Genomic DNA, 14,782 nt, shown 5'->3' with positions numbered 1-14,782 from the left:
GAGACCCAGGAAATGAGAGAGAGACGTTCGGAATGTCTTGACCCCCCCCCCCCCCCCAGCGATATAAAGCTACGGGAAACGGCCATTGTCTCTTGCAGAAGGGATTGTGTATTGCAATACTGTGCTACGTGGAAGCCCTCAGGCAAAGTGGGCTGGTTGGTGGAGGGATTGCATCCTCCCAACCTGATTGACATCTGAGACCCTGTGAGTCAGGATAAAAGAGGGTCTGTGGGAACAGCCCCTCAGATGCAACAGAAGAAATGCTAGCGATCCCGTAATAGCGGAAGCCAGTGTCCTTTACCACGGAAGAACAGCTTTTAGCTAACAATGGGGAAATCAACTCCCAACGACTCTCGAAGGATTGACACCATAAAAGGACTGGGCAAGTTTTAACCCGTCTTTCTCTCAAACCAAAACGCTGCAGCTTGAACGAACTAAAAGTGACTTTTATATTTCCATCGGACAATACATTATCCCCTAGACAATGATAGAGCTATTTCTTATTGATTATTATTATACCCGCGCTTTTAGATTTAGTATTGACAACGTATATTATCTGTATGTTTGCATTGATATTATTTTGTGTATTTTTATCAATAAATACTGTTAAAATAGCACCATCAGACTTCAACGGACCTCTCTATCTTTGCTGGTATGTGACCCAGTTACGGGGTACATAACAACTTGGGGGCTCGTCCGGGATTTGATACCAAATTGGAGGGCCAGTGAATCGGGCTTGTAAGTCCAAACTTGGATCTGGTTACGCGGATAGCCAGATGGGAAACCAGCAAAAATGGACATGGGTGAATTTATAGAAAACCCAACTCTGGAGGCACTAGAGGCGGCCACCAAATCAGACTTGATAAATTTGGTGAAGGGGTTAAACCTCGCAGAGGTGAGGTTGTCAAGGAAAAAGTGGGAGGTGCGAAGGGCAATAACTCAGTATTATATTGGGAAGAATGTCTTTGCAGCTGAGGTGTTGGAAAATATCCCTGAAAAGGTACCAGCTAGTGGGATGGTTCAGTTAGAGTTGGAGAAATTAAGGTTGGAACATGCAATTAAGGTAAAGCAGCTGAAAAGGAGAATGAAAGAGCTGAGAGAGAGAGAGCATGCACTCCAGCTAAAGGAGTTACAGGTGAAATGGGAGCAAGAAAGAGCTGAGAAAGAGAGGGAAAGAGCTGAGAAACAAAGCGAGCATGAAATTCAGTTAAAGCAGCTGGAAGCAGCTGAGAAAGAGAAGGAGAGAGAGTATGGGGAGGCAGAGAAACAAAGGAAACATGACTTGGAGATGGAGAAGTTAAGGCAAGGGCGAAGAGATCAAGGGTCAGACCGAGAGGAGCGGTTTAATGTTAGTCGAGAGTTGAGGTTAGTATCTCCGTTCGAGGAGACGGATGTTGATAGTTATTTCTTGCTTTTTGAAAAGGTGGCAGTGAATCAGAAGTGGCCCAGAGATCAGTGGGTGGCGCTATTACAAAGTGTGTTAAAAGGGAAGGCACAGCGGGCATATACGGCGTTGTCCATGGAGGAGGAAGAGGAGGAGAGTTATGACAAAGTAAAGGCGGCCATTCTCCAGAGTTATGAGGTATAAGGTTACATACGTTGATAGATATTTTATTGATCCCACAGGAAAATACAGTATCACAGTAGCATTACAAGTACACAGATATACAAATATTCAAATTCTAGGAGAGAAATAAGAAAGACTAGACTTCCTGACTGGGAGATCTCAGTCAGTCTGGATTGGGAGCAGCATCTCCAACATCATCACACTGAGCATGGGGGCCCCCCTGAAGCGTATAGACAAAAGTTCAGAACTTTAAAGAAAGGGTGGAATCAGATGTATACCGAGTTTGCCTATGAGAAGGGTGTGCTCTTGGACCGTTGGTGCACAGCAGAGATAGTGGAAGAGGATTATTGGCGTCTCAGGGAGTTAATTCTGATTGAGGAATTTAAAGGTTGTATTTCGGAGGATATCAGGATGTATTTGAATGAGAAGCCAAATAAGTCCATCTCAGAATTTGCTAGGTTCACAGATGAATATGCCCTAACCCACAAGTCAAAGTTTTCCTCGAATAAAGGTTCCCAGAGAGACCATGGGAATGATAGAGAAAGCCCGCTGGCTGAGGCAGAGGTCCCGCTGGGAGCTAGTGGTAAGATTGAGGGGGAGAGGCAAGACGGCCAGATATTCCTGGGCTTGACCTGTTTTAATTGTGGAAAGGGAGGACATATTGCATCTAGGTGCTTTGCTCTGAGGAAGGAGACAGGAAAAGGGAAAGCAGCAGTCCCTATCGGATGTGCCGTGGTAATCAGTAAATCGACAACAGATCCCCAGATAGACAGAGTACGAGAAGGGTCTGAGACTTGTATGTCCTACGGAACCGTGTCTGTGAGGGAGGGAGGCCCACCAGTTCCCACACGGATCTGGAGAGACACGGGCGCTGAACTGTCATTGATTAGCAGTAAGGTACTGGATTTTGGTCACAAGATGGGAACGGTAGCTGTGAAAGGAATAGGAAAAGAGATGGAAATGGGGCCCTTACATAGGATCATTATGAATTTTGAGCTAGTATCCGGACCAGTTGAAATGGGGGTGCGATCAGAATTCCTGAGAACTGACGCGGACATCCTTCTGGGTAATGATATAGCTGGTGGTAAGGTTTGGTCAGCAATGACGCTGACGAGCCAGCCGGTAAATGTTGCGGTCCCACCACTAGATTCCAAGATCCATCCCGCATGCACGGTCACTCGCAGCATGTCGAGAAAGGCAGCTGAGAACGAGAGCAGTTTAAATCTGGCCTATTTCGCCAGGGTACGCAAGCTCCCCACGTGGGGATTAACTGGAAAAGAGGCGAGGGTTAATGGGGACGCCATTTTTAAATAGCAAAACCCGTTTCTACAGGATTTCGACAAAGCATGTGAATAATAAAGCCAACCCCATGGAAGCCTGCCTGTTAAGTTTGAAAGCAACATAAAGATTAGTATTTGCATGAACTTTTGTAGTATACACATAAGCTAAGATCACCACTCCTTAGTTTTTGTTTGCTGAAGGAAAGAAATAAAAATAGGTGGTTATTAAATTGAAGTCTGATGCTACAAGACTTTAGTAAGGTACAAGATGTTAAGATATTAAAGGAAGTGACACTGTAATCGTTAACTGTTTAGATGCTGAATTGAATGTATAACTGTATTACTCTGTAGTGAAAAGGAAAAGCTTTTATATTGGGTTAGATTCTAAAATCCTGTAAGACTCTGTACTACTTCGTTTTCACCGCTGGTGAAAACGCGATGAAGAAAGGGGGTGTTATGCCTGCAGCCCCCTCCTTTTTGAGAATCGCAGGATCACTATTGATTTGGGTCAGGAGACCCAGGAAATGAGAGAGAGATATTCGGAATGTCTTGACCACCCACCCCCCACTGATATAAAGCTACGGGAAACTGCCATTGTCTCTTGGAGACAGAATTGTGTATTGCAATACTGTGCTACGTGGAAGCCCTCAGGCAAAGTGGGCTGGTTGGTGGAGGGATTGCATCCTCCCAACCTGATTGACATCTGAGACCCTGTGAGTCAGGATAAAAGAGGGTCTGTGGGAACAGCCCCTCAGACGCACCAGAAGAAACGCTAGCGATCCCGTAATAGCGGAAGCCGGTGGGGAGGCCACGTGCATTCGGTTCCATTTGCCCCGGAACCGGTGTCCTTTACCATGGAAGAACGGCTTTTAGCTAACAACAGGGAAATCAACTCCCAACGACTCTCAAAGGATTGACATCATAAAAGGACTGGGCAAGTTTTAACCCATCTTTCTCTCAAACCAAAACGCTGCAGCTTGAACGAACTAAAAGTGACTTTTATATTTCCATCGGACAATACATTATCCCCTAGACAATGATAGAGCTATTTCTTATTGATTATTATTATACCCGCGCTTTTAGATTTAGTATTGATGATGTATATTATCTGTATGTTTGCATTGATATTATTTTGTGTATTTTTATCAATAAATACTGTTAAAATAGTACCATCAGACTTTAACGGACCTCTCTATCTTTGCTGGTAAGTGACTCAGTTATGGGGTACTTAACACTTCAAAACGGACACAGGAACAGAACCCATTCATAACCCGGGGACTGCCTGTACTTTCAAGTCATTTCTAGATTACTTATAATACCTAACACAATGTAAATACTATGTAAATAGTTGATATACTGTATTGTTTAGGGAATAATGACAAGAAAAAAATAGTCTGTACATACTCAAACAACAAATGCCGGAGAGAGAACTTCCGGGTTTTCCCTATCCGCGGTTGCTTGAATCCACGCATGCGGAAACTGCGGATAAGGAGGGCCGACTGTATATTTAATTTTCCAAAAATCACCTGATGGCCATAGTTACACCTGGCTCCAGGTTTCAGCTTTGTATTGGGTTCACTTAAGTGGATGCATGGAGAATTGCAAAGAAGATATGCAATTGGATCAAATTGGGTCAAAATTACTAGACAAAACAAAGTAAAATGTTTTCACATTGAAATAACATCATGGAGCCTGAGAGAAACAAATGATATTTTGGAATATAGAAAATTAACCATCCCAATTAATAAATTTTGAATACTATTGGTACTTCCTGAAGTTCTCCACCAACAGTATTTCCCTTCTTCCAATTCCCATGTGTAACACAGGGGTTCCCAACCTGGGGTCCATGGACCCCTCAGTTAATGGTAGGGGTCCATGGCATAAAAAAGGTTAGGAACTCCTACTATAACAAATAAATTGAGAATCTATCAGACATAGGAATGGAATAAAAATTTAGGATGAATCTTAATGGGGCTTTTGATGTAACAATTAATGTTTTACACTACAGGATTTGGCAAAAGTCATATAGAAATGAAATGCACAGACCTCTCATCTTAACAAACCTGCATAAATATTAATTCACCTTGTGAGTAATAACCTCATGTGCCACCTTGAACTATTGTTTTTGTTTCAGTTTCAGATTCAGATTTAGTTTATTGTCATTTAGAAACCACAAATGCAATGCAGTTAAAAAATGAGACAATGTTCCTCCAGAATGATATCACAAAAACACATGACAAATTAGACTACACCAGAAAATCCACATAACGTTTGGCAATCCCCAATCCAGAGTCCGGAGAGGCTGCTGCATATTAATATCGTGCTACCATCTTAGCACGTTCCCCGGAAAGGAGCTCCAATCCCAACAGACAAAATAAGACCAAAAACTAAAGCTACAAGACCTGCACAAAACCACATAGTTACACATATAGCTACAACAGTGCAAACAATAGCATAACTGATCAAAAACAGACCATGGGCACAGTAAAAATAGTCCAAAGATGTTAAAAGACAATAAGTTCAAAAGAAATCACCACACAGTTTCCACAAGTCCTCAGGGACCCGATAGACTCATCATCCCATGCAGGCAGCAGAAGGGAATACTCCCACTATGGACTTCCACGGCACCGCCCAACTCAGCCTCACAAACGCAGCACACAGCGAAAGCTCAGTTGAACCTAGCCTTGCAGACACAGCACACAGTGAAAGTGCTCCGACCACATCAAACCTCCGAGCCTCTGACCATCCCCTTCGGCACAGCTTCTCCGAGCACCATCCTCTGCTGAGCATATTAAGACACTCCCACCAACGGCCATCGGCAACGCGACCCCGAGGACTGGGGGCCTGTTCTTCCCAGCAGAGACCCGGACCTCACAGCAGCAGCAGCAACGAAGAAGGTCTTCCTGGAGATTTCCAGATGTTCCTCCGACCTCCCACGTCCGTTTTTCATCCGATTATGATTGCGCACAGCACCCCGCTTCACAAATAACAGATAATCAGCTCCGGAGTGGCCGCTGCAAATTGTGTCGTGCCGCCATCTTGGATGAACTTGGATCTTGGATTCAGTAACTTAACTAAATATTCTTAAATTCTGACAATCACTATTCATTTGCTAATTCTAACCATTCCACAGCCCGTACCCACCCCATCTCCTTAAAGCAGCAGTGTCCCAAATCACTTGAAGTCAATTTCTTTGCCCTCTTGCTTTTGTCCATTTGCCATGAAAATTGGCTTTCCAATAACTATTGCAGGATTTCTTCCAATTGTCACTGTAATTTAAACATAGATCTTAAAAAAAAATGGAATATGCATCAACATCCCTATCTCACCCTTTTATCTGTTTGGTCTCTTATGTGAGATCACTCCCTTTATTTCCTGAAACACACACACTTCAAGTATGATGTTCATAAAGTCATACCGCAACAATAGGGAGCATATGAACAGAATATCACACCCAAATGAGATGAGTATGAATTCCATCCATGTTTATTTGGATTAACAACCCACATCAAATTAAATTGTTAAACTAAAGATGAAAGGCTGCTGTTGTGTGAGCATTAACACATTTATCACAAGTCTTCAGCTTGAAGCAGTAATATTTGAAGAATATTTCTTCCACAGGAGAAAGGTAAACAAAATTAAAATTGCATTTCTTTATTTACAAAGAAAACTGAGTGTAAAACATAGAAAAGATGTTAATTCTAACACTACTTTTAAGAAAGTGATACAACTTACCCAGGCAATTGTGACCATCGTGTGCCAGCATAAAACCATCGTAACAAGTGCACCTGTAGTTGCCAGGAATGTTGATGCATTCATGAACGCAACCACCATTGTAGTCATTGTCACATTCATCAACATCTGGAAGACAGTTAACAAGACTCAGTAAAGCTCAGGATGTTTTGGAAGACATTACGTTAGAACAGAAGGTAATGAACAGCAATGGAGACAAGCACCATAGTGAAAGTATTTGATTGTCACAGTAAATCTGAGCTTTCAGTTCAAGAGTACAAAAAACTCACAGCAAACATATTGTGCTATGGTAAATAATAATGGAAAAGAGGTGAAAGTTCAGAAAATGGTCACAAAAAACTGCTACCATAACTATATTAAAAATGCTGCTGTGCAAAACATTACTAAAGAATGCAGAAAAGGTTTCTGAATATATATTTTTTGAAAAGAAGAATTTACGATTTGGTTAAACTCATCCAAAGTCAACTAAAACATTGAAATCACTACTATCATTACCAACAAATGAAGAGTTAACAGGTTTACACAACATTCCACAAATTAATATTTTTAATGGCAGGGTTAACCCAATTATTTCAAACATTTTGTGGTCTTCATTAAAGTAACATAATCTCATATAAACATTAAGTTTGCCTGCCAAATATCACTTCCGGGCCAACTTTCCAGAATTATTAAGTGTTCTTCTGAAGGTCATAATTCGTCTTAACTTTTACTGCTTTCCCTAACCTCCAAGTAGTCCACATAAAACAGAAAGTGCATACATGAATACTTCATTAGATGCACGCTCATTCAGGACTTACATTTTCTGGAGATCTGCAAACTATTGTGCATAGAGATGGGATTTTTCCCAATGATTCAATCTCACATTTCATTTATGTTACATAAAGTGGGCAGGCATGGCAACGGGAATTGACAATTTAGGTAATCAGCCTTAGGTGGTTAACAGGAGGATGGACCTGACATTATTGTACTGGTGCAAAGATGTGGCACCAAGCTTAATATTACAGTACAATGCTTAGCACAATGACATGGGTTCAGCCTGACATACGGAGGTGGTGGCAAGATATGGCTGGGATGGTAAAATAAAAAATAAAAATGTTGTAAACACTCAACAGGGTAGGCATCAAATGCAGCAATGGAAATACAGTTAACCTTCAGGTGTGAGACTTCATCAGAACTATATTCTAATGTAATGTCATACCACAGAGTGCATTAAAATGTTACCAGCTTTTCTTCCTCTCAGGTTCCAATAAGAAACTTTGACCTGCTGATATTTAAAACCATTTGCATTATAGATAATGTTTGACAAATAGATTCAAAATGCAAAGGACAAGAAAAGGTGGCAATTAGCTATGTGAAAATTCCCACCACAACTTCCACCTCTTCCCTCCTTGAATATGACCACCAACTCCAAATACAGTGGGCATAAAAACTGATTGCATTTTGGTTTATTTTGAATTACAAAAACTTCACCATTCTAAAATCTGTGGGATAGACATATGTGTCATAGGATGCCTCTGTCAGGGCCCATTTGGTGCTGCATAAGGTAGAATATGCAAAGGGGTATTAAAAATGTTCACATATTATTGCTACCATGTAAAAAGCAAGAACTATAGATATTGAAAATGGGAAATAATGTTTAAAATATTCAAGATCAGGCAGCATCTGTGGAGAGAGAAATAAAGTTAGTATTTCAGGTTGAAGACTTTTCAACAGAATCAGCAACTGGGAAAGTTACAAAGCACACTGCAGGAGAAAGATAGGGGAGGGAGAACAAAGGGGATGCCTGTGATAGACAGCTGATTGGGGAGATGGTGATGCAAACACTGGAGCTGTCAACTGAAGAAATTTGCCATTCTGGAGGAGGTGTAAATTAAAGATAGAGACAACATGGGAACAACCTTCTGCCCAACTTGTCCATGCCAACCATGCCAACTTGTCCACCAAGCTAACGCTATTTCGCTGTGTTTGGCTCATATCCCTTTAAAACTTTACTCTCCATGTGCTTATCTAAATGCCTCCTAAATACTGTAGTGAGCATGTAAATAGTGAATGAATACAGACAACCAAGAGAGGAATGAACACAATGTTGGATACAGAACCACACCAGGGACTAGAAATCCAGTGAAAGCTGGAAATAGCATTCTGCGGAGAACAAAGAACTGAATTTCAAATAAATTCATTATCAAAGTACTATACATATACGTCACCATTTTCTTGTGGGCATACACAGTATAGCCATGAAGCACAATAGAATTAATGAAAGACTGCACCCAACAGGACAAACAACTAATGTGGAAATATAACAATAAACTGTGCAAATACAAAAGTAAAAATAATAAATAAATAAGCAATAAACATCAAGAAAATGAGTTGAAGAGTCCTTGTAAGGGAATCCATAGCTGTGGGAATGTTTCAGCGATGGGACAAGTGAAGTTGAGTGAAGTTATACCCTCTGGTTCAAGTGCCTGGTGGTTGAGGGGTAATAACTGCACCTGATGGTGTGGGTCTGAGGCTCCCACCATCTTCCTCATGGCAGCAGTGAGAAGCGAACATGTCCTGGGTGGTGGGGTTCCTTGATGATGGATGCAGTTTTCCTGCAACAGTGCTCCATGTAGATGGGTTCAATGGTAGAGACAGCTTTACCCATGATGGACTGGGAAGGATCCATTAATTTTTGTCAGATTGTCTATCCAGGGCATTGGTGTTTCCATACCAGGCCTTGGTGCAACTAATCTATATACACTCCACCATACACCTATGGAAGTTTGTCAAGGTTTTAGATATCATGCCAAATCTTCACAAACTTCTAAGGAAGTAGAGGTGTTGCCATTCTTTCTTCATAATGGCACTTACATGCTGGACCCAGGACAAATCCTCTGAAATGATAACAGCGAGGGATTTAACTTTGCTGACCCTCTCCACTTCTGATCCTCAGATGAAGACTGGCTCCAGCTTCCTCCTCATTAAGTCAATAATCATAAGATTATCTTCACCCCTCATCCTTTCTATTGCTAAAGTGCTCTTAACTACTGTATATTACTTTGTGACAAATGATACAATGTCATCCCATTGAGTCTATCTATGCTGACACAGAGAGTAATCTTGTAACTCCATTAATTTTCTCAGTATCCTCTCAGCATTACCATCAGCTCCCTCAGGCTCACATACAATGACCAATTAATCTACCTTTGACATTTTGGACAAGAGTAGAGCACCTAGAAAAAACCCATATAGTCACAGGGAGAACATACAAGCAGCACGTGAGGCCGGGACTGAATCCTGGTTATTGGAGCTGTGAGACAGCAGCTCTATCAGCAGCCCAAACTTGGCCTGGTTCTGATTGTCATCCACCTCTTAATTCTGTTACTTTCTTCACTGACCCTGCTGACTATTTCCCATATTTTCTGTTTTTTTATATCACTAGTAGCTGCCAATAACAAGTTGTGTTGATAGCAGTCAATCAAAAAAAAAGTTTCCCCATTTCTGGGAAGAAATCTTGAAAATGTTGTTTCAAATTCTTTCTGTGGAGTTACACAGCCTTCCCAAATTTCATGTCCTGGCATATCTTAAAAGTGAAAACTGACTGGTAAACCTCATGACATTTGCTAATGGAAAGTAGTACACATACTTTTTCTTTTTCTGTAGGTCACCTGAAATGGCAGGAACATCTGTTTTAAACTTGTTTATCACACCTCACCATCACAATTTTTGTGTTTGCAAAATTGAAATTTAAATTTCAATCTCACACTAACACAGTGAACATTCATAACTCTAAATATGAACAGTAAGGAAAAGCAGCTAAATGAAAAGGAACAAAACCAAACTATTCTTATACGTATTTGTTGTACCTATCAGTTTCTTCATCTAATCCTGTACAAACAAAAACTAAAAATAGTTCACCTAGAGTTTTCTAATAAGCTCTAGAAAAAATCGTGTGAGTGAAATGCTCTCATCTTTTACATTTTCAAACACAAACTTGTATAATTTTTATTGCTATTCATCCAGAGATGGTAATCAGTCAGAGTTAACAACAATGACAATTTACTTTCCATTAGTGCAACAGATCAAAGGCTTTATTCTTTGGAGGGTAGAAGCTTCTTAATGGATGATGTTGCAAATGTTTCCATTTTTCTTAGCAGATACAAAGCCCAAAATCCTTTAATTGGCTGAAATATTGTTCCACTAAACAGGTGGTGTGATGGACTACCTTGCGGCAGTGGTTGTGTAAGAGGACACAACCATCACATGCAGTGGAAATCAGTCTTAATTTGTACTTTGCACCTATATTTTTAACTCCATTAACACTGGATATCAGGAATAAACAGAAAAAAACAAGTGTCAGTTCCTATAATGGAGGGATTAGGGGATGAGGGCAGTGATGTGTCCTGGAGCAAGGAATGGGAGAATCAGATGATCGTAGTAGGCAGGGTCATACTCCCTTTAATTGTTACCTCAAAAAAATTCACCAAAGTCATCATCTTCTGTGTGCTACCTGCACAAAAGAATCTGAAGAATGTGGTGCTCAAGTTCATGTCAAATGCTGTTGGCCTCCATTGTGCATACTTGAATGCTAATATGCCATGCATATTTAGAGTTTAGAAACTATCTAACAACTTTCTGATCTCTACAATAAGTACTCAACCACATTTGGTGATAAGGTTTACTTTAAGAAAAAAAAGATCCCATCAGAGAATTTGATAGGATTTATAGACCTCATGAAGATTGACACACATTTCTTTGATAACTCTCTCCTATCTCCCGAGGAAAGGATTGTCACTCAATAGTCAGGAGTTCCATCACCAATTTTAAATTGCTCATTCCCTCCATTAGGGATTATTCTGGGGTTATGAAATTATGGATAGCATAATTATGGTTTAACTAAAATGGGTACCAATCTCCAGAAAATAAGACCTGTACACAATTTAAACTCCAACTGATACTTTGTGGCTAGTGAAACCAAATATTTGTTGTAGGACATTCTGACTCTGTCCATTGAAACCATGTACGGAAAGACAATAGAGTAATGTTCCTGCACATTACTAAAGATGCCCAGTTCAGGATACATCTACTTTGTCACTTAACCTTCTAGTTAATTTTATATTCATGGAGTCAACTTTCACACTGCAACTGAAGGGGTATACTTTGGGTGGCTGAGTTATGGCAGTAGGAAAAAGGAATGTCAATCAATTCTGAGACTATCCAAGGAAACCTCTCATTGACAATGAAAGATCAAGTCCAACAAAGGTGACTATAAAACCAACCACGTACAGTAAATTCTCTGCATTGCTACATCTCCCGACATAGCAATCCCAATAACACAGGAAGTTGTGTATGACACCAGGAAAACACATATGACACCATTGCTACATATAGAGCTGCCAGAAGCAAACATGACTTCACTTGGTTTAATAGATGCGCCTTTTCTTTCTACTGCAGATTGACATGAAGGCTTTCTCATTTTTAAATGGTGCAGAAAATAATTCTGCATCACATAGAATCTGATATTTTGTTCAAATATTGTAAATCTCATATGTATTATTAATTTTCTTTTTGGATTATGGTGATTTATGCTTAAATTCTTACTTAAGAAAAGAGCATTTCATGGAATGTAAATGGTATATTTAATCAAGAGTTGACAAAATTAAAGGATAAAATGCACTGTCAACTGATATTCCAGAAACTTTTTTCACTTAAATAAGAGGAACAGATCTAAAGAGCAAAAATGCATCCAAAAGGGTGCACCCCAAGTTTCATTTATTCTCCCTCTCTGTTACAAACTTTGTCAGTGGGGTTCAGGGAAAGTTAAGGGGAGAAGCTTAACCAGTAGCCACAGCACAAATCAGACCTCTGCTGCAGATGGAGAAGAAAAAGCAGATAACATCAATAACAGATGGCAGGTAGAAGGGTGAAATACCAGATACTAAAATACCATCAGCGATGACAGTTGAGAGCAGTGCGTGGGGTCTAGTGGAGGTAGGCAGGTTGGGTCGGGAGAAGGTTGGGACCAGGTCATAGATGACCAGAAGTTTTAGAGAACGATCCTACCATTGAAAAATAATTGATTTACATATTAGACCATCACAAACCAGCAGTATAATCAGAAAGCCAAACTGTGATACAAGCCTCCAAGCATTCACATTTCTGGGCCAAAGTGATTCATGTTCCATGCAAAAGGAGCATTTCAAAGGAGATAATGTCAGCTCATGGACATCTGGCATGGAAATTGCATCATGGGTTCATTGGTGACCGGTAGCTGGAACTGCCGGTTAAATTTCTAGATTGACATAAGACACCCTTGGAATTGTTGTTCTCATATTTTGTTCTGGAAAAGGTAAGATTTTCAATCACAGAGTTCTGAAATAAAAACACTACCATTCAATATTTGGTTAAACATCTAAAACACATTGAAAGTCATGTATTTTTTCCCAATTAATTCCTCAGTGTGTCAAAATCTTGACATCATCTGATGGAATTGATCCACATACTCCTTAGATCAATTTTCCAATGCAATTTAAGATTAGTTTTAAGATTCAAGAGAGGCAGAAACAGAGAACAAGAGAAATACGGTGAGAGTGAGACAGAGATTTCTCCCAATACCCTTTTATTCCCATTCCCACTGTACTCTACCAAAATATGTCAGCATACATTCAGTATGCAGAATCTCTGGGCTCTTCTACTTTATTATTAACTTTGATCTGTTGTTGAAAATATTGCCCTGTGGACCAAGTTTACCCTGCTGACAAATAAATCTCACTGCAGGGAATATAGAAGTTAGAACAGGCCAAGCTCTTTAGTTAAATTGTTCTACGTCCATGCTTCAAATGCTTACCTCCCTCACTAGAGTAGTTGCTATTTCATAACTCTGCCTCCTTTTGAGTTCATTCACTACTAAGTGCTTCCCAATTATAGTGGCTTCTACACAAAGTGATCTTGCCTCAAATGCTGACCAACATTATTGAATTCCCAGTGCCATCACATTTCCTTGACAGCTCTGACACTTCAGCTGTTTTACTCGCCCCTTGGTAGGAAGTGTGTTCTCGGATGACTACAGAGGGATCTGGGAATATAGATCCATAATTTCTTGCAAGTCGCATCACAGGTAGATAGGTGTATAAAGAAAGCTTTTGGCACATTGGCCTTCATAAATCAACGTATTGAGTACAGGTGTTGGGATGATATATTGAAATTATATAAGATGTTGGTGAGGCCTAATTTGGAGTATCGTGTCCAGTTTTGGTCACCTACCTACAGGAAAGACATAAATAAGATTGAAAGAGTGCACAAAAAATTTACAAGGATGTTACTGACAGTTAAGGACCTGACTTACATGGAAAGGTTGAATAAGTTAGGAATTTATTCCCTACAGTGTAGAAGATTGAGGGAGACTTGATAAAGGGATACAAAATTATGAGGGATACTAATAGAGTAAATGCTTTTCCACTGAGTTTGGGTGAGAGTAGAACTAGGAGTCATTGGTTAAGGGTGAAATGTTTAAGGGGAACATGAGGGGGAACTTCTTCACTCAGAGGGTGATGAGAGTGTGGAGCAAGCTGCCAGTGCAAGTGGTTGATACGGGGTTGATTTCAACCTTTAAGAGAAATTTGTGTAAGTACATCAATAGGAGGGGAATGGAGGGCTATGGTCTAGGTGCAGGTTGATGGGACTAGGCACAGACGATATGAGCTGAAGGGCTTGTTTCTGTGCTGTAGGGTTCTATGACTCCAATACAGGGCTCTGTACAGACTAAACAATGAGAAAATGCCAATAGCTATGACCAACAATTGCTCTTAGTTTTCTCACATCTACTCAAGAATTGTGGTGGATAAATAAACAACCAAATGGAGGAGACTCAAAGAAAATCTCCAGTCTCAATGATGGAAGAGCCCAGCACATAAAAACTAAAGACTGAAGCATTTGCACACAGATTCTGCCAGAAGCAATTAATTTAGTAATCCCCACCATCATAGAAGCCAGTCTTTAGCTAATTTGGTACACTCACGATATCACAGGATGGATACCGCAAAGGATACAGGCCCAAACAACACTGTGTGTGCAGTACTGGAAGCTTATGCTGCAACGCTTACTGTTTCCCAGCTGATCTGTTCCAGCACAGTTAGAGCAGTGGTCATCTACCAAGCAACCCGTAAAACTTCCCAGGTATGTCTTGTTCACGAAAGGCAGG

At 40.4% G+C, this 14,782-nt stretch overlaps 1 protein-coding gene across 2 annotated transcripts in view; it reads right to left on the bottom strand.

The window, feature by feature from the left end:
- scube1 (signal peptide, CUB domain, EGF-like 1) overlaps positions 1–14,782 on the bottom strand; it is a 264,360-nt gene that overhangs the window by 215,446 nt on the left and 34,132 nt on the right. For both annotated transcript variants that reach the window (XM_059977952.1, XM_059977953.1), the window contains exon 3: positions 6,583–6,708. In XM_059977952.1, the coding sequence (XP_059833935.1) occupies positions 6,583–6,708 (126 nt within the window). The remainder of the gene's footprint in view (positions 1–6,582; positions 6,709–14,782) is intronic.

Source organism: Hypanus sabinus, chromosome 8 (genome assembly GCF_030144855.1).
Source record: "Hypanus sabinus isolate sHypSab1 chromosome 8, sHypSab1.hap1, whole genome shotgun sequence".
Taxonomy (NCBI): Eukaryota; Metazoa; Chordata; class Chondrichthyes; order Myliobatiformes; family Dasyatidae; genus Hypanus; species Hypanus sabinus.
The sequence above is the reverse complement of the archived record's forward strand: the minus strand, read 5'-3'. Positions and strand labels throughout refer to the sequence as shown.